The 20614-nt window shown below is 50.6% G+C and overlaps 1 protein-coding gene across 1 annotated transcript; it reads right to left on the bottom strand.

Annotated features, from left to right (window-relative positions):
* Positions 1 to 597: 597 nt before the first annotated feature.
* On the bottom strand, positions 598 to 20614 carry Pfas (phosphoribosylformylglycinamidine synthase). The gene is made up of 28 exons (XM_005349808.3): positions 20580 to 20614; positions 17664 to 17840; positions 16706 to 16841; positions 15525 to 15630; positions 14893 to 15082; positions 14669 to 14774; positions 14211 to 14351; positions 13967 to 14091; positions 13376 to 13504; positions 10266 to 10397; positions 9943 to 10071; positions 7789 to 7862; positions 7066 to 7222; positions 6758 to 6819; positions 6480 to 6641; positions 5932 to 6054; positions 5673 to 5804; positions 5213 to 5443; positions 4887 to 5067; positions 4720 to 4803; positions 4366 to 4521; positions 4079 to 4198; positions 3318 to 3463; positions 2813 to 3020; positions 2616 to 2707; positions 2416 to 2530; positions 1273 to 1596; positions 598 to 1182 (listed from the first exon to the last, which is right to left on the bottom strand). The coding sequence occupies exons 2-28, from the start codon at positions 17803 to 17805 to the stop codon at positions 872 to 874; spliced, it is 4014 nt and encodes a 1337-aa protein (XP_005349865.1). The 5' UTR covers positions 17806 to 17840; positions 20580 to 20614; the 3' UTR covers positions 598 to 871.

Below are 20614 nucleotides of genomic sequence, written 5' to 3'. Positions count from 1 at the left end.
ATGTCTGATAATGGAATCCAGAATCTGCTCTTGAGGTTGGGGAGGGGCTGGTACATTAAACCATGACCCCAAACCAGGGCCAAGCACAGCGCCACTCACCCGAGAGGCTGAAGCTAGGGAATCTTGAGTTTAGGGCCAGCCTGGGCTACAGCCTGAGAGCCTGTCTCAGCCAGGCGGTGGTGGCGCATGCCTTTAATCCCAGCACTTGGGAGGCAGAGGCAGGCGGATCTCTGGGAGTTCAAGGACAGCCTGGTCTACAAGAGCTAGTTCCAGGACAGGCTCCAAAACCACAGAGAAACCCTGTCTCGAAAAAAACCAAAAAAAAAAAAAAAAAAAAAAAAGGGGGGGGGGGGACAGAAAACCCTGTTCAGAGCTCCAAACGGGAGAACGAGGGACAAGGTGATGATCGCGGGAGGAGAGCCTGCAGAACTCTGCCCACCCTGTACTGTCAGCTGTCCCTAAAGCCAGAGGCTGCTTGCTGGAGACTCAGGCGAAACTCAAGAACTGAGGGCAGCTCCTGCAAGGGCAAAGCTAAAACGAGCAATGCAGCCGGTGGTGGTGGTGGTGGTGGTGGTGGCAGCGGCGCACACCTTTAATCCCAGCACTTGGGAGGCAGAGGTGGATCTCTGAAAGTTCAAGGCTCTGTGAGACCGATTCCAGGACAGAGAAACCCTGTCTTGGAAAAAAAAACAAACAAAACAAAAAAATAAATAAATAAAATGAGCAATGCAGCTGAGATGCCCCTAGCACTTTGGTTCTTGTCCGTACAAGATGCTTCTGGGAATCATGTGGGTACTCCTGAAGGCAATGGGAAAAAGGGGGCAGCAGACTCAAAGGATGAGCTGTGGGCCAGGGTGGTCACGCAGCCTCCTTAGCTCCTGTCCTCCTGTGTCCAGTTCCAAGCATTCACGAAGAGTTGCTGCCAAGGGGAGGTCGCAAGAGCATCAAAGGGAGAGGGTCGCCAAGCCCACTGCCAAGGCCTCACAGCCCGCTCAGGGTGTGGCATGAGCGCCAGATGACGACCATCTTGGGAGCAGATGCCAGCTATGCCCCCTGGAGATCCATTGGGGTTCAAGGGGTACTGTTCTGTGGGGTTCCCATCATCATCTGCCCAGTGTAGCGGCACCAAGCCCCTGGCCTCGATCTTGGCTCTGAGTTCAGGAGAAGAAAATGCCATGTAACCTGGAAGCAAAAAAGAAAGGAAAGTGAATGCTAAGCATCTTCAGGCCCAGCCCCAGCTCCCATAGCCTCCCCTGCCTTCCCCAGCCTGACCTTCCCCGTGAGCACTCCACACGGGCAGCACAGAGCCTTCCATCCCGCGAAGCATCAGGGCTGGACCAGGCTCCACACGCACGGTGGTCCACCGGGACTCAAACCGCCCAGAGAGATTGTGGCGGAGCAGGAGGCCTGGCTTTGTTGGTTGCGAATCATGGCCTGACTCATCTTGCTCTTCATTGGGGTCACCTCCTACCCAGCCCAAAAGAGCCAGCAACTGACAGCCATTACACACTCCCAGGCTGAAGGTGTCTGGCCGCCTGCGGAACCGTCCTAGCTCTTCCCTGGCTCGTGGATTAAAGGTCACTGCAGCTGCCCACCCTAGGAAAAACGAGACAAATGGAGATGTAAACAGTTTGAGAAAAGCAGAAGCAGGGAATGAGGGCAACAAGAAGACGGCTAACAGTCAGGTCGTCTCTACAGACCCTGGGCAGCCTTCCCTGCTTCAATCAGATAGTCTGACAGGGATCTGTGATTTTCTTTATGCTAAACCAAAAATTTTTTTTTAATTTTATGTAATTGTCTAAGACTCAATAGTAAGATTTCTGTTGGGTGAGCCAGGTGGTGGTGGCGCACGCCTTTAATCCTAGCACTGAGGAGGCAGAGGCAGGTGCATCTCTGTGAGTTCGAGGCCAGCCTGGTCTACAGAGTGAGTTCCAGGACAGGCTCCAAAGCTACAGAGAAATCCTGTCTCAAGAAAAAAAATTTTAGTTGGACATGGGTGGCTCACACCTGGAGCTCCCAATACTTGAAAAGTTAACGTAGGTCCTAGGACTACTTTGTGAGTTTGAGCAGCCTAGGCTTTCATGAAACTGTTAAAAAAAAAAATTTCACACACAAAAACCTTTTGGCCTCTCTTGCGGTTGTGGTGAGCCATCTTCCCACAGGACAGGACAACCTGATCAAGTAGAAGAGCAGCTGACTGTTCAAATGAGACATATGCCCTCCAGCCTTGTACAGCCCTGGGAAGCCAGCGGCCTCGTGTCAGGGATCCGTAGTCTTTTCGCTGACCTCTGGTCCTGAACCAGAGCACACTGCCTGTCTTTGTGATGGTGACAAGCCAGCTCTGGCCATGCAGAAGGAGCCAAAGCCCTTTTCAAGAAATGTGGGAATGGAGCATGCAGCCGTCTCCATACTGACCTTTGGCAGAGCCCAGCACATCTGCGTAGCTGAAGCCACCCACAAAGGCCACACCGCGGAAGGTGTCCAGCCCGATGGCCCCCGAGCAGAGATCCTGCATGGTGACATCCCACACCTAAAAGGACAGGGAAGAGAACCGTCAGAGGGCATACAACCAAGACCAGATCAAGATCTCCAGCTCGGCTAGCCACTGTGCTTACCTCAAACCCGGCCAAGTGAAAGGCGTCAGCCATCTCTCGGTCTCCATTACTACCTTCCTCTCGCAAAATGGCGACTCGGGGGACGGGACCACCTGGAAGACATGTCTCTGAGCAGATGGTTACCCACCCGCTCCAAACCCCAGATACCTTCCCCAGAGCAGGTCCAGGTACCCAAGCCTCCATGCCCACTCCCTTACCAGGTTTACAGGGCATAGAGGCAATGGGAAAGGTGGGTGGCAGGCAGTAGCGGGGCCCTGTCCGCTCCTTTAGGCCCTGTTTCTCTTCTTCCACACAGCGTGGCTCTGCCTGCAGCAGCTCCAGCTGGAAACTGGTTTCTTCCCAGAGGGCTCTCAGCTGCCCAACGGGTTCCTCAACAACAACAGTGCCATTCACGGACACTCGGACCTGGAGAGGGGACACTGATTAAAGACCAGGAAAAGTATGGCCCCATGAAGTTTCAGAGCGGCAGCTTCTTCTTTTGATTTTTCTTTAGCTTTTGATTTTTCAAGAGAGGGTTTCTCTGTGTAACAGCTCTAGCTGTCCTGGAACTCACTTTGTAGACCAGGCTGGCCTCGAACTCACTGAGATCCGCCTGCCTCACCCCCCAAGTGCTGAGATTAAAGGCATGCGCCACCATCGCCCGGTTGGAGTGGTATTTTCTTACAGGCTCACATTAACACTACCCTCTCCTTGGCTTCTCACCATGGCCTGGGGTCCAGCCTCGCCTGTGTGGCCCAGTTCCAGACACTGTAGGCCAGCACCCTGGTACCGCAGCAACACTCCGGCTACATCTGCTTCCTGTACCTCCAACACCAGGCCTGGCTCCTCCGCAAACAGCACAGGCAGCGCTGGAAGGGAAACAGGGGTGAGCCAGGATGACCAGGATGTTGCCGGGACCCAAGCGGGTGGGGTCTGGATGAGGGGTACATGGAAGTTGCACCAGGAGCTACAAGAGGTCTTAGAAGGACCCAGTTCAGACATGAAGAAAGCATGAAAGAGACAGCTAAGACTCAGGAGCAAGGGTCAGGAAACAGTAGTGACATAGACACAGCGTTAGAAAGACAAAAAGATGCAAAGGGCCTGGGGCTTACGGACAGAAGATAACGGGAGAGAGAAAGAGGGAACTGACAGATACAAAGGCCCAGGACTGCAGGACGAAAGCTGTGGACTCACTCGGAGGTCAGTCACCAGAGCAAACACCAGGTTGGTGATGGCTTCAGATATAGCCAGTCTGGCAGCAACCTTGCAGTTCAGCAGGCTCTTGACTGGCTGCTCTCCCAGGGCTGTGGCGGCCCCTGTGAGCTCCTGGTGGCTCAGTGCTACAACAGCCACACCAGCCAGAGGAGTCTGCAAGGGCCCAACACACTGCTGTTGGGCCACAAGGCCACCCACATTCTTTACACCAGAAGGTCTACAGATAAAGAAGACAGCCCAGGCCTTAGGCTAGACCCCAAGCTCCTCACCGTCGATCCCGGGGGCAGACACATCCACCTCTATCCCACAATTCCCAGCAAAGGCCATCTCTAGCAGGCAGGTGACAAGCCCTCCGTCGCTGACATCATGGCCTGAGCAAAGACGGCGATCTGGAGGAAGAAGGAAAGTTCAGCCACCTCAGGCCAAGCCTCACGGCTCCACAGCATCTGGAGAGCCAATGACTCGTAGGAGAGAAGAGCCTGAACCCCAGGCACCCCACTTGTTCAGGAGGAGAGCGTCTGCCATGGGTCTGCTACCACAGACTAGGCCCACTCACCTTTCAGCAGGCCCTGGGTGATACGGAAGGCACGCACGAGGTTCTCGGGAAGGTCTAGGTCAGGAGGGTGCTCCCCAAGCTGGGAGAAACACTGGGCCAGAGCCGTGCCTCCCAGCCGGTGCTGTCCAGGGCTCAGAGGCACATAGAGCAGCTGACCTAAGGAAGTGAGGGGAGATCAGCTCAAGACCTTGCCTCAGTATTCCCAGTACACAGAGACATCACCAACTGCCAGTCCTAGAAAGCCAACATAGCTCAGGGCTGGGATGAGGGGGACCAGGACACATGAAGCAGACCCCAAACCAAGGACCAAGCTTAGAATATATATACACAAGATTAAGGATGACAAAGCCATACCTTTCCCTCCAGGATGCTTGAGGTCTGGGGTCACAGTGGCTGTGATGTCTGGACAGACAGCGTAGGCTGAAATGACCAGCGACCCTACCCACCGAGGAGGAAGAACGAAGTGAGGTGCCAGCCCAGCCCACATGCCTTCTTCCCTCTCCCAAGGGCCTCGTCCTTACCAGGAGCCCGCACGGTCTCAGTGCCAACCCGAGCAGCCATGCTGAGGGAATCCTTGCCACCATCTACTGCCACACCCAGTGCCGCCATCAGTGTCACCATGGCCTCACAGGCATCAGCCAGAGCTGCACCCTCACCCGGGAGCTTGGCTGCCCACATCCAGTTCCCACTGCACTTCACATCCTGGGAACATTGGGAAACATACATGGCATTAGAGACAGAGAGATGCAGAGGGCCCGGGGCTTACGGACAGAAGATAACGGGAGAGAGGGAGAGGGACTGACAGATACAAAGGCCCAGGACTGCAGGACGAAAGCTGTGGACTCACCCGGAGGTCAGTCACCAGAGCAAACACCAGGTTGGTGAGGGCTTCAGATACAGCCAGTCTGGCAGCAACCTTGGAATCCAGCAGGCTCTTGACTGGCTGCTCTCCCAGGGCTGTGGCGGCCCCTGTGAGCTCCTGGTGGCTCAGTGCCACAACAGCCACATCAGCCAGAGGAGTCTGCAGGGGCCCGACACACTGCTGTTGGGCCACAAGGCCACTCACAGAGCGATCCACCTATGGAACCGGATGTAATTAGAAAGAAGGTAAGGGTCAACGAGGGCTGGCTATGCCCTAAAGTGCAAGCAAGAACATACAGAAGGTGGGGAGCAGGAACAATAGGCTACTGAGGATGTCACACTCCCCAACCCCTTCATTCCCAAAGCCTAGGACACCCCAGTGCAGGGGAGGGCCAGGATGCAGGACAGGGAACAACGCAGAAGGCCAAGTGTGGTGCCAGGAGGACCTTGTTGGTGAGGTAGCGCTTGCTGGCCACAGCAGGCAGCCTTAGGACACGGTCCAGAGCCTGGCGCACGCTCAGATCCGGGGGCAGGAGCAGAGGCTGCAGCACAGGGGGCTCCCTCTGGAGGAAGAACTCCTGTAGCGGAAGAGTGGCCGAGTAGAAGCACCTGAGAAGGCTGGGCACAGGTGACACACAGGGAAGGGAAAAACAGTATGACAGGAAGGCTGGAGGGAAACACATTTCACCACCCCGGCCCACATACCTTCTGAGGCATCTTTCCCAGAACCCAGTCAAGCTCCAGGTCCACAGGGGTTGGAGGTGTTAGCGACGCATCTCCCTGGCCATCTTTTCCCACAGGACACTCACGATCATCCACTAGCGTGATCTGTGGACCCCGGGGACAGTCCCCATAGAAAATGAGAGCTTCAATACCAGCAAGGAATGTGCTTAGAGAGCAGGGAAAAGTATCCCATCCTGTCTTGGCATCCCTGAGTTCCTCATCTCTCCCAACCCAGGCTGCTCGAGCCCACCTACAGCGCCTGCTCCTAACCATTGGGATCAATTCTCTCTCTCTCTCTCTCTCTCTCTCTCTCTCTCTCTCTCTCTCTCTCTCTCTCTCTCTCTCTCTCTCTCTCTCTCTCTCTCTCTCTCTCTCTCTCTCTCTTGACAGGGCTTCTCTCTAGCTTTGGAGCCTATCCTACAACTCACACTGTAGATCAGGCTGGTCTAGAACACACAGAGATTCACCCATCTCTGCCTTCCGATGCTGGGATAAAAGGCATGTGCCACCACCGCCCGGCTTCAACTCACTCTCTTGTCTCCAGTGATTGTGCCCACAAAACAAACTGGGCAGCGTTCCCGGGCACTGACACGATTCAGGAAGTCGCGGTCAGAAGGCCTCAGCAAAAGCGCATTTGACTCCTGGTACTCGGCCCCCCAGATTTCCAGTGCATTCAACGTTGGGTCACCCAGCTGCACAGACATGGCAGGGAAGAACAAGACGGGTCAGCGGGCACTGCCTTGCCTCACAGTATTGCTGGGAATGGAGCAGAGAGGACAGCCAGGCGTTAGGGATGAGGCCTCTGCACCTGGAAGCGGCTGGTATAAATGATGGCTCCTGCTGGGTCACTCAGCTCCTTGAGGACATTGCCTGGTGAGACAATGGCAACCTGGTCATGGTCAGCCCCAGGAGAGCTGCTGCCATACGCTTCCTATCTACCCTCCCAGGGCAGCAGCAGGATCTACCCCTCCACCTGAGCCTGTCCAGCATGAAGAGGGCATGGAGAAGGTGCTGCCAAGCTTGGTGGTTGGCAGCAAACCCTCAGTGCTCCTCCCCAAACCAAATCTGACCGCAGACCAAGTAGACCCAGCCTCGTGTTCTGACCCCTTCCCTCACCATTGCCACCAGCACCCTGGTCATGGAGGCTGCAGATGGGGTTTCCTCCTGGGGCCTCCACACAAGCCCGGATTACACGATTCATCTTCTGCTCCATTTCTGGATCTCCCCGTTGCACAGCACCGAAGTCCAGGTCACTGGTGTTGTCTCCCTGAACCTGAGGAAGCACAGGACATAGCTCAGCTCAGAAATGTAGTGAGCCAGACAGGATCGCCATTACAAGATGGCGCCACATCCTGTCTTGTTGGTTATAAACAACCCCATATTTGGCTATGCCTTTGAGAGCTGCGTGTCCCCGCTTCTGGCATGGGCAGTGGTTAAGGATCCCTGGGCCTATCTCGATGCAGTCTGGTGTCAACTGATGGTGGCAGCCAATCACAGGGCGACCCGTGTGCCAATTCCCTATATAAGCAGCCGCCATAGTGACCCCGGGTCTCTCGCCTCTCGCCTCCCTCTCGTCTCTCTCGCCTCTCTCTCCTGCTCTCTCGTTTCCTGCCCCCCTTTTCTTCATGCTCTCCCTCTCGCTTCTCCCCCCTTCGCTTCATGTTCTCTCTCAACCAAGTGCACTCCAGTAAAGCGTGATCTGAGAAGAATCCTTGTGTGGTGGTGTTTCTTCCTTGCCGGTCAAGAAGCCCACCGCACAGAAAGGCTTGGAAGCTCCATGAACACACCCTTCAGGGGCCCAGGGACATCAAGGTGGCCTCCTTAACTAGTCTCACTTACCTGCACAGATGAAGCAGCTCCACCCCCAACTCCAATCCTGTAGACGGGACCCCCAACCTTCACAACCTCCATGCCTGCAAAGAAGGAAGTTTAAACCAGAGGCCAGAGAGGCTGCATAAGAGACTATCACAGCGAGGCAATAGGAGTACAGAAGAATCTGATGTGAGGGGAACAGGACCACATAATCCACTAGGTAGAAGGGAGAGCAACCATACAACCCATAAAGGACTATGTGACGATAATAAACACTGCAAAGATGCAGAGTTAGAGATGGTGCAGTGCTTAAGAGCACCAGCTACTCTTGCAGAGACCTGGATTCAGGTCTCAGCACATACAGCTTCGAACTCGGCTCCAGAGGATCTGATACCCTCTTCTGGCCATGGTGGGCACTGCACCTGTACTCAATGCACTTACACACACATGCAGGCAAAACAGCCAGACGCATAAAGTAAAAATAGTTAAATTACCAACACACCTATTCTCTAATAGCAAAAATATATGCCAAGGAATTTAGTCTATAGTTTTATTAACAGGCACAAAATCATCTACGTGGAAGAGTAAACACCGAAGTATTTGTTTTAGCAAATACAGGAAACAATACGAGGCCTTTACACACAGGCTAAAAGGCAATACCTTTAGGATGGCAATATTCCCCACCACTTATCTTAGATTCCACACAGTGCCTATCAAAGCTAAAGTCTTTTCTGACTTTCTTGCAAACTGATAACTTAATTCTAAAATTCATAAAACAGTATTAAGCTGTCGGGCAGTGGTGGCACACACCTTTAATCCCAGTACTAGGGAGGCAGAGGCAGGTGGATCCCTGTGAGTTTGAGGCCAGCCTGGTCTACAAGAGCTAGTTCCAGGACAGCTAGGACTGTTACACAAAGAAACCCTATCTGAAAAAAAAAAATTAAGCCTAAACCAGTCAAAAACAATCTTTTTATTATTTTTTTAATTTCTTTTATTGTTTTGTTTTGTTTGTTTTTCGTGGCAAGGTTTCTCTGTAGCTTTGGTGCCTGTCCTGGAACTAGCTCTTGTAGACCAGACTGACCTCGAATTCACAGAGATCTGCCTGCCTCTGCCTCCTGAGTGCTGGGCTTAAAGGTATGTGCCACCACTGCCCGGTGCAATACATACACACTCTTAACTGCAGAGCCATCACTCTAGCCTACCCAACAATCTCAAATTAGAACAAAATTGAAAGCTTTCTTTTTGCATTTACTTATGGTACTGGGGCCAAACCCAGAGCTTTGTGTTTTATTAGCCAAGTACTCCACAACTGAGTCACATTCTCAGCTCTGTTTCTAGAACTTCCCACAATGCTTCAGTCATAAAACCAGTGCAGAACTAGCATTAAGGGCAGATATAAATCAATTAAACAGAACTGTCCATCCAGAAATGAACTCACAAGTCTACAGTCAACTGACTTCGTGTGTGGAGCTGGACACTTGAACCCATGGCCACGCACATGCCAGGAAGGTCCTCTCCTACTGAGACACACACCCACCATTGCCAAATGACCTTCCTTCCTGATTGCGGGGATTAAAGGTTTGCACTACCACCACCTGGCCACTTTCTTTTTTCTTAATTAGTGTGTGAGTGTGCATCTTTGTCACACACATAAACACGCAGACACCAGAGTACTACATCCATGTGGAGGTCAGAGGACAACTTCCAGTTGTCAGCTTCCTCCCCTGACGAGTTTCAGAGACCAGGCTTGCTCGGAGAATGTCTTTACCCACTGAGCAGTCAACTGGTCTGGGACTTGGACTTTAATCACAGCCTTAAACACAGTGCCCAGCACACAATTGGTGGGCACTCAATAAATCTTTGCTCTATTCCAGCAGATAAAAGTACTGAGCATAAAGCGATACTAAACATAAACACTGGCTTCAAAGCCTTAACACGGGGGGGGGAGGGGTGTGTGTGTGTGAGGGCCCCTGCAACTCACAAGGAGTTGGAAGAGAGAAAAGACCATAGAGACTGAGAGTGCCTGCCGAATAGAAACTATCCTGCCTTGACAACCTGTTAGAAGAGATAGGAGCCAGGAGAGCAGAAACCAACCCCTGTACGCCTTCATAGCTCCCTCCCGGTGGCTGCCCTATGCTGAGAGGAAGCTGGTTAGATGCAGAGAAGGGTGGTGGCTCTTACCTGGCTCTGGGGGCTCTTTCCCCACATGCTTGGCTTCCATAGACCCAATGCCCCCGCTAAACATGATGGGCTTGATCCACTCACGCCGCTGACCACCTGGCAGCTGGAGACCCAAAGAGCGGGCAAATCCTAGTGCGGAAGTGAAGAGGTTAGTCCACAGTGTCTGCAGCCCCACAGCCAGGGTCACACTTCACCCACAGCCCCTCTGGAGTGTGGAAGTGAAGAGGTTAGTCCAGTGTCTGCAACACCACAGCCCCTGGGTCACACTACGCCCACAGCCCCTCTGGAGTGTGTTATTCTTTCTTATACACCCCGAGGCTCACCAGCCAGCACGGGTTCTCCAAACTTGTTGCCATAGTCAGATGCTCCATTACTGGCTTCAATAGCAACTTCTAAAGGCCTGGCAAAGTTCCCAGGATACTGGAAGCTTGGATCCTCCCAGGGCAGATTATAACCTGAGATGGAAAGATAGGTTCAAAAGGAAGGGCACGAGCTCAAGAGGCAGCTCAGTAAGTCAGCAAATGCCTACCACACAAGGCCCTGGGCTGGATCCCCAGCACTGAAAGAAAAAAAAAGCAGTAGAGGACACATCTTCAGAGAATTCTCTAAGCCACTGAAGCTACCCACGTGGTTAGAAGGTGAAGGTGTAAAGCAGACAGCTCAACACTGGTTTGCTTCCATCTCCAAAACTAGCCTTTTCTTGACTCATAATACTTTGTTACTTTCTTGTTTTTTGAGTCTCACTATGCACCCTTGCTAGCCTGGAACTCAGAAATACCCCTGCCCCTACCTCTTGCGTGCCGGGATTAAACCCTTGTGCAACCATATAGAGCATATTTATGGTACCTTTTTTGGTGGTAGGGGGGAATTAAGGTAAAGTTTCTTTGTGTAGCATTGACTGTCCTGGACCTCACTCTACAGACCAGGCTGGCCTCAAACTCAGAGATTAGCCTACCTCTGCTTCCTGAGCGCTAGGATTAAAGGCGGGCGTGCACCAATACCATGATTTTAATCCTTCTTAACCCTTTAGCAATGCTAGTGATCCTGATCAGAGCCTTGCACAAGCTAAGGAAGAACTCTTCCCCTTGGTTGTTCCCCAGCCCTAGGATCAGACCACTTAAGCTCCTCCCACTCCACTAAGGTTTTGTGTGTCTGTGTGGGTGTAAATGTTAGTACAGGTGACTATGGATGCCAGAAGAGGATGCTGAATCCCATGGAGCTAGAATTACAAGTGACTTTGAATCAAAATGTAGGTACTGGGACTTAACTGAGGTTCCCCTCCAAGACAAGCACCAATGGCTAGGTAACACATTCCCTTAATTCCAGCACTTGAGGCAGAAGCAGGTTGATCTTGGTAAGTTCCAGGTTACATAGTATATCAAAAATAAAAATAAGAGTAGTTTTTTAAAAAAACTCTATGTTTGCATTGGGCGGTGGTGGCGCATGCCTTTAATCCCAGCACTCAGGAAGCAGAGGCAGGCGGATCTCTTTGAGTTCAAGGCTAGTCTGGTCTATAAGAGCTAGTTCCAGGACAGACTCCAAAGCTACAGAGAAACCCTGTCTCAAAACAAAACAAAACATGTTTGTATGTTTATATGCACACATGAGTGCAGGTACCCAAAGTACAGAAGAGGGCATTCAGATCACCCTGGAGTTGGAGTTACAGACAGTTGCTGGCCACCACTATGGATGCTGGGAACCAAACTTGGATGCTTTGCACAAGCAGTAGGTACTTTTGACTGCCAAGCTATCCCTACAGCCCCTTCTTGTTTGTTTCTTCTCTCTCTCTCTCTCTCTCTCTTTTTTTTTTTTTTTTTTGGTTTTTCGAGACAGGGTTTCTCTGTGGTTTTGGAGCCTGTCCTGGAACTAGCTCTGTAGACCAGGCTGGTCTCGAACTCACAGAGATCCGCCTGCCTCTGCCTCCCGAGTGCTGGGATTAAAGGCGTGCGCCACCATCACCCGGCTCTCTCTTTCTTTCTTGACAAGATTTCTCTGTATAACAGCCCTAGCTGTCCTGGAACTAGCTGTATAGGCAAGACTGGACTTGAACTCAAGAGATCTGCCTGCATCTGCCTCCTGAGCTGGGATTAAAGACGTGCACCACCACCACCCAGCTCCATTGCTTACTTTCCAAAACAGAGATTTTTTGGTAGCCCTGAGTATCCTAGAACTTACTCAGTAAACCAGGCTGGCTTCAAACCAGAGATTCACCTCTACCCCTCCCAAGTGTTGGGATTAAAGGTGTGTGCCACCACTGCCCAGCATCGCTTCTTTTTTAAACAAGATTTTTTTTTTTTTTTGGTTTTTTTGAGGATAAGATTTCTCAGTAACTATGGAGCCAGTCCTGGAACTCACTCTGTAGATCAGGCTGATCTCGAATTCACAGATCACAGAGATCTGCCTGCCTCTGACTCCGGTGTGCCATCACCATCCAGCTTAATCAAGATTTTTATCATTTTATAAAATGATGTGTATATGTATGAGTACCCACAGAGGCCAGACATATTGCATCCCCACCTCGAGCTAGAGTTACACAGGCAGTTGTGAACCAACCAACCAACATGGGTGCTGGGAAGCAAACTCAAGTCCCTGCAACAATAGCACACTTAATTACTGAGCCATCTCTCCAGCCTCTGTTGCATAAGTTTCTTCGGATATTGAAACATTCCGTCCTGTAGCGTAGCTCTTTAAGTAAGAAGGTGAAAAAACTGAAAATATCTTCAGAAGTCCCTGAAACTGACAGGCCACCAGACCCGACCCTCCTCAGCGTGAGCCAAACTCAGACTGAGCTAAGCTGCAAAGACGCTGAAGCCAGACCAGCTGCCTGGGAGAATAGGAAACCGGAAGAGCCACCTGGAAACGACACGCTCCAAGCGTTTGAGCTGCCTGCAGGCCGTGCAGAGTGCTCCAGGTTCCCAGTTTTGACATTTGTCACCCATGCTAGGGTGGCCTTGGTAATGCGGCTGTCTTTGAGTCATTTCTACTCCTGTAAGTAACCCCTGACCCATACTCTTACAAGTAGCTCCAATAAAACTCATTGGTTCACCAAGCTGGACTACGGTGGAATCAGTACTTTGGTCTGTTGTGGGGTGAGTAGACATTTATATTGTGTCTTCCCAGGATAAGTGGTCATACAACAGCCCCTCAAGTCTCTTAAGGTTCTCTGGATTTAGTGGGCCAGTACTGGTCATAAGATAACCTGGTCTCATGTTTTCTAACTATATGAATGCTGGCTTAAGAAAACCGTAGGTCTCTCCAAAACCAGTCTGGCAGTCTCCAAATCCCCCAATTGATATTACTCATGTTCATGACCAGCAAAAATCGACCACTGTGACGCTCTCCCTCACACCCAGATGACCTTCAGACCTGAGAGATCTAAGTGCTGGTCCTGCTGGGACAAAGGGAAGGTGGTTAGAGAAGAAAAAGAAGAAACCTGGGATGTGCAGGTTTCCAAAGCAATAGCCAGCAGTGCCAGCTACCACGTGGGCCCCACGACCTGTGCACTGGACATCTCGGATGCGGCCACCTGTGCCTGTAGTTGCACCGCTGAAGGGGGCCACTCCTGCAAAGAGAAAGCAAAGGAGATATGGGTGACACAGAGATAAAACCCACCCCTAGCTGGGTGGTGGCGGCACACACCTTTAATCCCAGCATTCTGGAAAAAGAAGCAGGTGGATCTCTGTGTGTTTGAGCTAGCCTGGTCTACAGAGAGTTCCAGGATAGCCAAGGTTACACAGGGAAAACCCAGTCTTGAAAAATCAAACAAACAAACAAACAACAACAACAACAAAACACCCCTAAACCATGTGTGGGGGAACACACCTTTAATCCCAGTACCCTGGAGGCAGAAGCACACACACACACACACACACACACACACACACACACACACACACACACACACACACACCCCTAATGGCCTCCATGGACTTAAGAACAACAACTGAGGCTCAGACTCAGGGCCTGGGTCCTTTGTGCCCGCCTACTCTCTAAATTTACCCATCTACACCGGGACCCAGCTCACCTGTGGGGAAGTTATGGGTCTCCGCTGTGAAGACAACATGTCTAAGCCCCTGCTGTTGCCGGAAGCAGCTTGGTTGCGTAGGGTCCTCAGGCTGTAAGAATCGGACTTCCTTCCCCTGGATTGCACTATGGACACAGCCATTCTATACCTTGTGTTTTTCCCCAAGAGCCACGCCAAACCAACCAGTGTCCAAGACGTCCCTTCTCTCCAACCCAAGACCCCTTCAGCCCAGGGCATAGCCGACCTGCTGTTGTCACAGAACTTGAGGACATTGTTAGGGTTTGAGCATGCCTGGGTGCTCATGATGGACTCAAACAGAGAATGTGCTAGCTTCTTCCCATCCACATGGAGCTGGCCTTTGAAGAACCAGTGTCGGCTGTGCTCACTGCAGGAGTGACAGGAGGGGAAGATACAAAAGTGAGGGTCACTCCTCACTGCTGCGTCTTCTCAACAGCAGTCACGGCCAACTCATACTTAGGAGATACCAAAGTTCATCCCAGAAAATCACTATGTGCTCTGCCACCGTGGCTTGTTGAGAATCCAAGTAAGATTAAAAAAACAAGATTTAAAAGTAGACACCTAGAAGGGTAAGGAGGCCAGACCCTCAAGAGATGTGGGCAGAGCACAAAAGATGTGTTCTTGTGGTATTCCTTTCTAACTTCCAAGGGCTAAGACAGCAGACAGTGGCATCCCCCTCTTTACCTGTTGGACTGAGCCAAGTCAAAGGCCTCCACGGTACTGGGGTTCCGCCGCAGTTCTTGGAAGCGCTTAGTGTAGAAATCCAGGTCCCAGGAGTCAAGGGCCAGCCCTAGGAGACAAACCCTAGAAGAGCTGACAACATGCCTCAAGCCGCCATATTCCACGTCTCAGTAGTCTGCTGAACTACGTCGGGTCCTTCCCTTTATCTCCCATGAACACCTGCTCACCTAGATCCTGGTTGGCCTTCTCCAGGGCAAGCCGACCCTCAGCTAATATGTCGATGGAGCCGCTGAGTGGGGCCGGGATGCTCTGAGGAGAGAAGCTCTGGATGGGGTCAGGGTAGTGCTGCTCCGTCATCCGGTCATGCAAGGCAGCCAGAGAAATGGCCTGCATCTCGGCCGTCGGGTGGTGGGCGAACTAGTGGGAAGATACAGAAGAGGACAACAGACAGAGCTGAAGAACTGAGAGAGAAAGGACTCTGGACCTTCAAGCTATTCGCCCCACTACTACCAGACAGCACCACTTCCCCATTCCAGTGTAGGTAAAAGTCCTAACCCTGAGCTATGCATGCTCAGGCCCACAGAGCATCTTTATTCAGATTAAAAGGAAAAAGAACAAAACAAAAAACTCCACTCTGGGCATGAACCTTTGCCAGGATGCATAGGTCAGGCTGGGAAGGCAAGCTGGCCCATTTATTGTTCAACCAGGTACCTTCAAGCAGCAAACAACCTCCCAAGCATACAGGGGAGGCCTAAGTCCGAGGGCTCCACCATGCTTCTCCCCTGACTTTGCTAGAGCTTAGGGTCTAATCTCTGGCCCACTCAATCCTCAATTTTCCAGCACAATGCCCACACCTCACCGAAAGCCGATAGCGCCGGGTGGTCTCTACCCGATCCACAGCTCTCAGCCCAGAAGCTTGGCACACAGAGACAATGTTGCTGGATGCCGGCGTAGAGAAATTCAGCCTGAGGGAAGAGTCAGGTGGTTACGGTCCAAGGGCCCTAACAAGCCTTGGGAAGGTGGATCTTGCCCACAGTTGTCTACTCAGCCACTATTACCTCTTTGTCACTGGCCTCCTGCCTCAGACTAGGTGCCAAGAAAACCTGTTTTCAAAAGTTTATCAGTCTGGTCTACAGAGTTAGTTCCAGGACAGCTAGGGCTGTCACACAGAGAAACCCTGTCTCGAAAACCAAAGCAACAACAACAAAACACATAAAAAAAAAACAAAACAAAAAAACGAAAGAAAAAGAAGAAGAAAAAAGTTAATCAGAGACTGGAGAGATGATCAGTGGTTAAGAGACAGCCTGCTCTTCAAGAGTTTGGTTCCTTGCACCCATATCAGGAGGCTCAGGACTGTCTGTAACTCCAGCTCTAGGGGGATCCGATGGCTCTAGCCTCCATGGGCACCTCCACTCAAAGTGAACATACACACACACCAGGCCAGCATGGGAAACTTAGCAAAAGCATCTTTCAAAGAAAAAGTAAAAGATGGGCTGGAGAGATGGCTCAGTGGTTAAGAGCATTGCCTGCTCTTCCAAAGGTCCTGAGTTCAATTCCCGGCAACCACATGGTGGCTCACAACCATCTGGAATGAGGTCTGGTGCCCTCTTCTGGCCTGCAGACATACACACAGACAGAATATTGTATACATAATAAGTAAATAAATATTTAAAAAAAAAAAAAAGAAAGAAAAAGTAAAAGAACCAAAATGGTTGATTGGTACAGGGCTTACTCAGCATGCATTAAGTCCTATGGTCAATCCCTAACAAATGGGAACGGAGAGAAACCACGGTTCAACTTCTCAGAGTGTTAGCTGTCAATTCTAAAATAGATTTGGGAGCTAATTCAATTTTCAAGACATTTGTGTACATGGGGAAAATATTTGCATGGCTTCCTAGGCAGAGAGGATGGGACAAAGGGAATATCCAAAGATTACAGGGGAAAGGAGAGCAACGGAATAGGAGGGGTGGACAGCGAGGGTGAAAGGGAGGTGTGCCCTGGAATACGGGACCAATTGCCAGGGAAGAAACCCAACCGTACCTGGGTCCCACCTCCAGCAACAAGTCATTAGAGCCAGGAACAAGCCAGGATTCCTGAGCAACATCATCCAGCAACAATGGGCAGCCAAACAGCCACTTCAACTTCTTCATCTCCTCTGCCCCGGGAAGGGTCTCAGCTGCAGAGACAGGACAAAGGCACCTCAAGACACGGCCTCACGCACCAGACCACCTCCTTTAAGAAACCAACACCTAGAGCTGAACATGGTAGCCCACGCCTTTAGTCCAGCACTTGGGAGACAGAGACAGGCAGATGTCTGTGAGTTCTAGGCCAGCTTGGTCTACAGTTTAAGCTCCAGGACAACCAGGACTACACAGAGAGAGATCTGACTCAAATTAATTAATTAAAAACAAACCAAACAAAACAACCCAGAACCCAACACCCAGAGACTGAGACGGACCCAGCAGTTAAAAGGACAAGCTGCTCTTCCAGAGGGCCTGAGTGGACCATCCACACCCACGTCATGGCTTACAACATCTCTAACTCCAGTTCCAAGGGATCCATGCCTGCTCTGGCCTCTGCAGCAGCAGGCACACGTGCTGCACAGATATGCATGCAGAAGAAAAACCACAAATACATGCAATATACTTGCAGCCATGTCTGACAACGATGGAAGGAAGAGTCCTCTCACTTCCACGTGTTCAAGTACACATACACACACACACACAACACACACACAAATCAAACTGGAGACTGGAGAAATGACCCAGGGGTTAGCATCACAGTCTGCTTTATCAGAAGACCCAGGTCTAATTGCCAGCACCCATGTCAGTGATGAGCTGTGCTGACAAGGCCAACCCTCCAAAGGTTAGACAGCAGAACCAGGAGAATAAGTCATCCTTAGCCACAGTGAGAGTTCAAGACCAGTCTGGGCTACATGATGCTCTGACTCAACCCACCAAACAACAAAACAAAATTTAAACCCAACTCTGGGCCTCACCTGCCCAGTACACATTGTAGCACAGCTCAGTCTCCACACTCTGAAGCTTTGGCAGTTTCTCTTGTAGTTTCCGAAGAGCGTGTCCAGAGGCTGCCCCCTCGTGGCCAGAGGGACGAACGTAAAAGTGAAGGACAGGGGCCATCTCTACAGATGGCTTTCTGGCAATGAATTAAGTCCCTTAAATAAAACAAATAAATAACAGTAGTTGATTTCAAGTTTCATGGACAGCCAGACACTGGAGATAAAGAGGGGGACATTACAAGAGAATTCAGGAAACTAAGTAACCAGAAAAGGGAGGATTTTTAACTAATCCTGCAAAATGTTGGCTTTCCAGGCTGGGAAGGGATGGCTTGGCAGTACAGCATGTTCTCAGCCCTGGGCTCAATCTCCAGCACACGCACATGCCAACATATACATAAGAGGGCATTAGGAGTGTGGGGGAGAGGCATACGGACACATCTTTGAGCCCCAGCAAGGTCTTAAGAACATTACACCACCAGGTGGTGGTGGCACACGCCTTTAATCCCAGAGCTCGGGAGGCAGAGGCAGGCAGATCTCTGTGAGTTCGAGGCCAGCCTGGTTTACAGTGTGAGTTCCAGGATAGGCTCCAAAGCTACTCAGAGAAACCCTGCCTCGAAAAATAAATAAATACACACATAAACAAAATACCATCACCTCTATTTATGTGCCATAAATACAGCCAACTGAGGCTGAAGATTTAACACAATAAAATGTTTGAGAAACCCTGTCTCGAAAAACCAAAAACAAAATAAATAAATAAATAAATAAAAAATAAAATGTTTATCTAGCATTCATGAAGTCCTGGGCGTTTTGATTCCCAGGACCATATAAACTGGGCAAAGTGACAGATACCTGTAATCCCAGCACACGGGATGTGGAAGCAGGAGGATCCTGAGCTCAAGCTTATCCTCAGACACACAGTGAGACTGAAGCCAGCCTAGGCTATAACAGACTTATCTTTCTTCTTCCCCCCTTTTCTTTTTCCCAAGATGAATAGTAGCCGGGCGATGGTGGCGCACACCTTTAATCCCAGCACTCGGGAGGCAGAGGCAGGCGGATCTCTGTGAGTTCGAGACCAGCCTGGTCTACAGAGCTAGTTCCAGGACAGGCTCCAAAGCCACAGAGAAACCCTGTCTCAAAAAAAACAACAAAAAACAAAACAACAAAAAACAAAACAAAACAAACAAACAACAACAACAAAAAAAAAAACAAACAAGATGAATAGTTTTTTTTTGGGGGGGGGTTCGAGACAGGGTTTCTCTGTGGCTTTGGAGCCTGTCCTGGAACCAAGATGAATAGTTTATGTGGCTCATGGGAAGGGAGCTGGAAGCTAGGCAGTAACTGCCGTACCCCGGGCACTCCCAGTCAGAAGATGTGCTGTTCCACTAGTCTTCCCCGTCATAGGAAACCTGACTACACCTAAACAGTTGCTCAACTGGATGCACAGACACAGGATTCGGTGGTAAAGCACTTGGCCAGCACGTGCAAGACCTGAGGTTCAATCCTCTGTACTACAAAACGCAAAAATTAAGCCAGCCTTAATTACTCTTTTCCCTCAGCCTCTCTATACCCAATCTGTCAACAAATCTACTTTCAAACATATCTTAAATCTCTGGCCTTTTCATATCTGCTACCTCTCCAGTTCACGTCACCATCATCACCCATCTGGACTGATTAAAGTATTGTCTCTTTGTTGCTGTTGTTTGTTTTACGAGACAAACTCAGGTTATTATATAGAGCCCAAGGCTGGCCTGGAACTCACAATCACATTGGCACTGCCTTCAAATGCTGGGACTACAGGTTTATATCACTTTACCCAGCTGCATGAATTCTTGAGCCCTCTGATTCCACTGCTATAAACCACATCCTACTTGCCACAAACTAGCATAAAGACCACGATGGCTTAGTGGATAAACACTTGACACTGCTGGGAGGTGACTCTCTGAGTTCCCGGGGTTTATATAGTTCCAAGCCACCCAATGCTGTATAAAGACCCTTGTCACGCCAGGCGGTGGTGGCACACACATTTAATCCCAGCACTTGAGAGGCAGAGGCAGGTGGATCTCTGAATTCGAGGCCAGTCTTGTCCACAAAGCGAGTTCCAGGGCAGCCAGAATTGTTACACAGAGAAACCCTGTCTCGAAAAACCAGAGAGAGAGAGAGAGAGAGAGAGAGAGAGAGAGAGAGAGAGAGAGAAAACAAGAGATCCTGTCTCAAAAAAGCAAAACCAACCAAACAAGTTGTTGAATGAATCTTTTATCCCCACATCTCAGTTAACCCCTACCACCCAGTCTTCCTGGAATTTTTTTTTTAAGCAAACAATGACAACAACGACCAAACGGGTCCTCATTTAGCCCAGGCTGACCTCTAACTCACAGTGTAACTGATGACCTTGAATTTTTAATCCTACCATTCCCACAAACCTCCCTCGATGCCTACAATTTCAGGTGTTCTCCACAACACCCTGTTTATGAGGCTGTGGGCATCGAACCCGGGGTCCCGTGCTAGAAAAACATTCTACGAGCTGCATCTCCAGCCCTCTGGAGTTACTTTTCAAAGATTTTCGTCTATCAATCCCAGCGAAATATAAGCTCCTGGAATAACGGGACAGGGTTTTATTTCGGGGCTATATTCCCAACGGCTCGAATCCTGACCGACACATTTGATGACTGGGACCGTGAGGGGAGGCTTCTTCAATCCTATCATGCACCTCCACCGCGTGTCTGCAGAACATGCTCTCTAGCGGATGCACGGTCTACTTAAGGTCCACGGGCCCAAGAGGACCCAGCCCGGCCTCATCGGGACACCGACAAAGCCTGGGTCGGGCTTGAGTGTATGGCCAATGGGGCTGTGAATGGAGTGAATTTAGGGAAGGCACGCGCCAATGCTACTCACGTAATTCGGTCCACGCAGAATTCCAAAAATCTTGG

The sequence above is a fragment of the Microtus ochrogaster genome, chromosome 7 (assembly GCF_000317375.1).
Source record: "Microtus ochrogaster isolate Prairie Vole_2 chromosome 7, MicOch1.0, whole genome shotgun sequence".
Classification (NCBI taxonomy): Eukaryota; Metazoa; Chordata; class Mammalia; order Rodentia; family Cricetidae; genus Microtus; species Microtus ochrogaster.
Note: the sequence above shows the minus strand (reverse complement) of the source record. Positions and strands in the feature narration are given on the sequence as shown.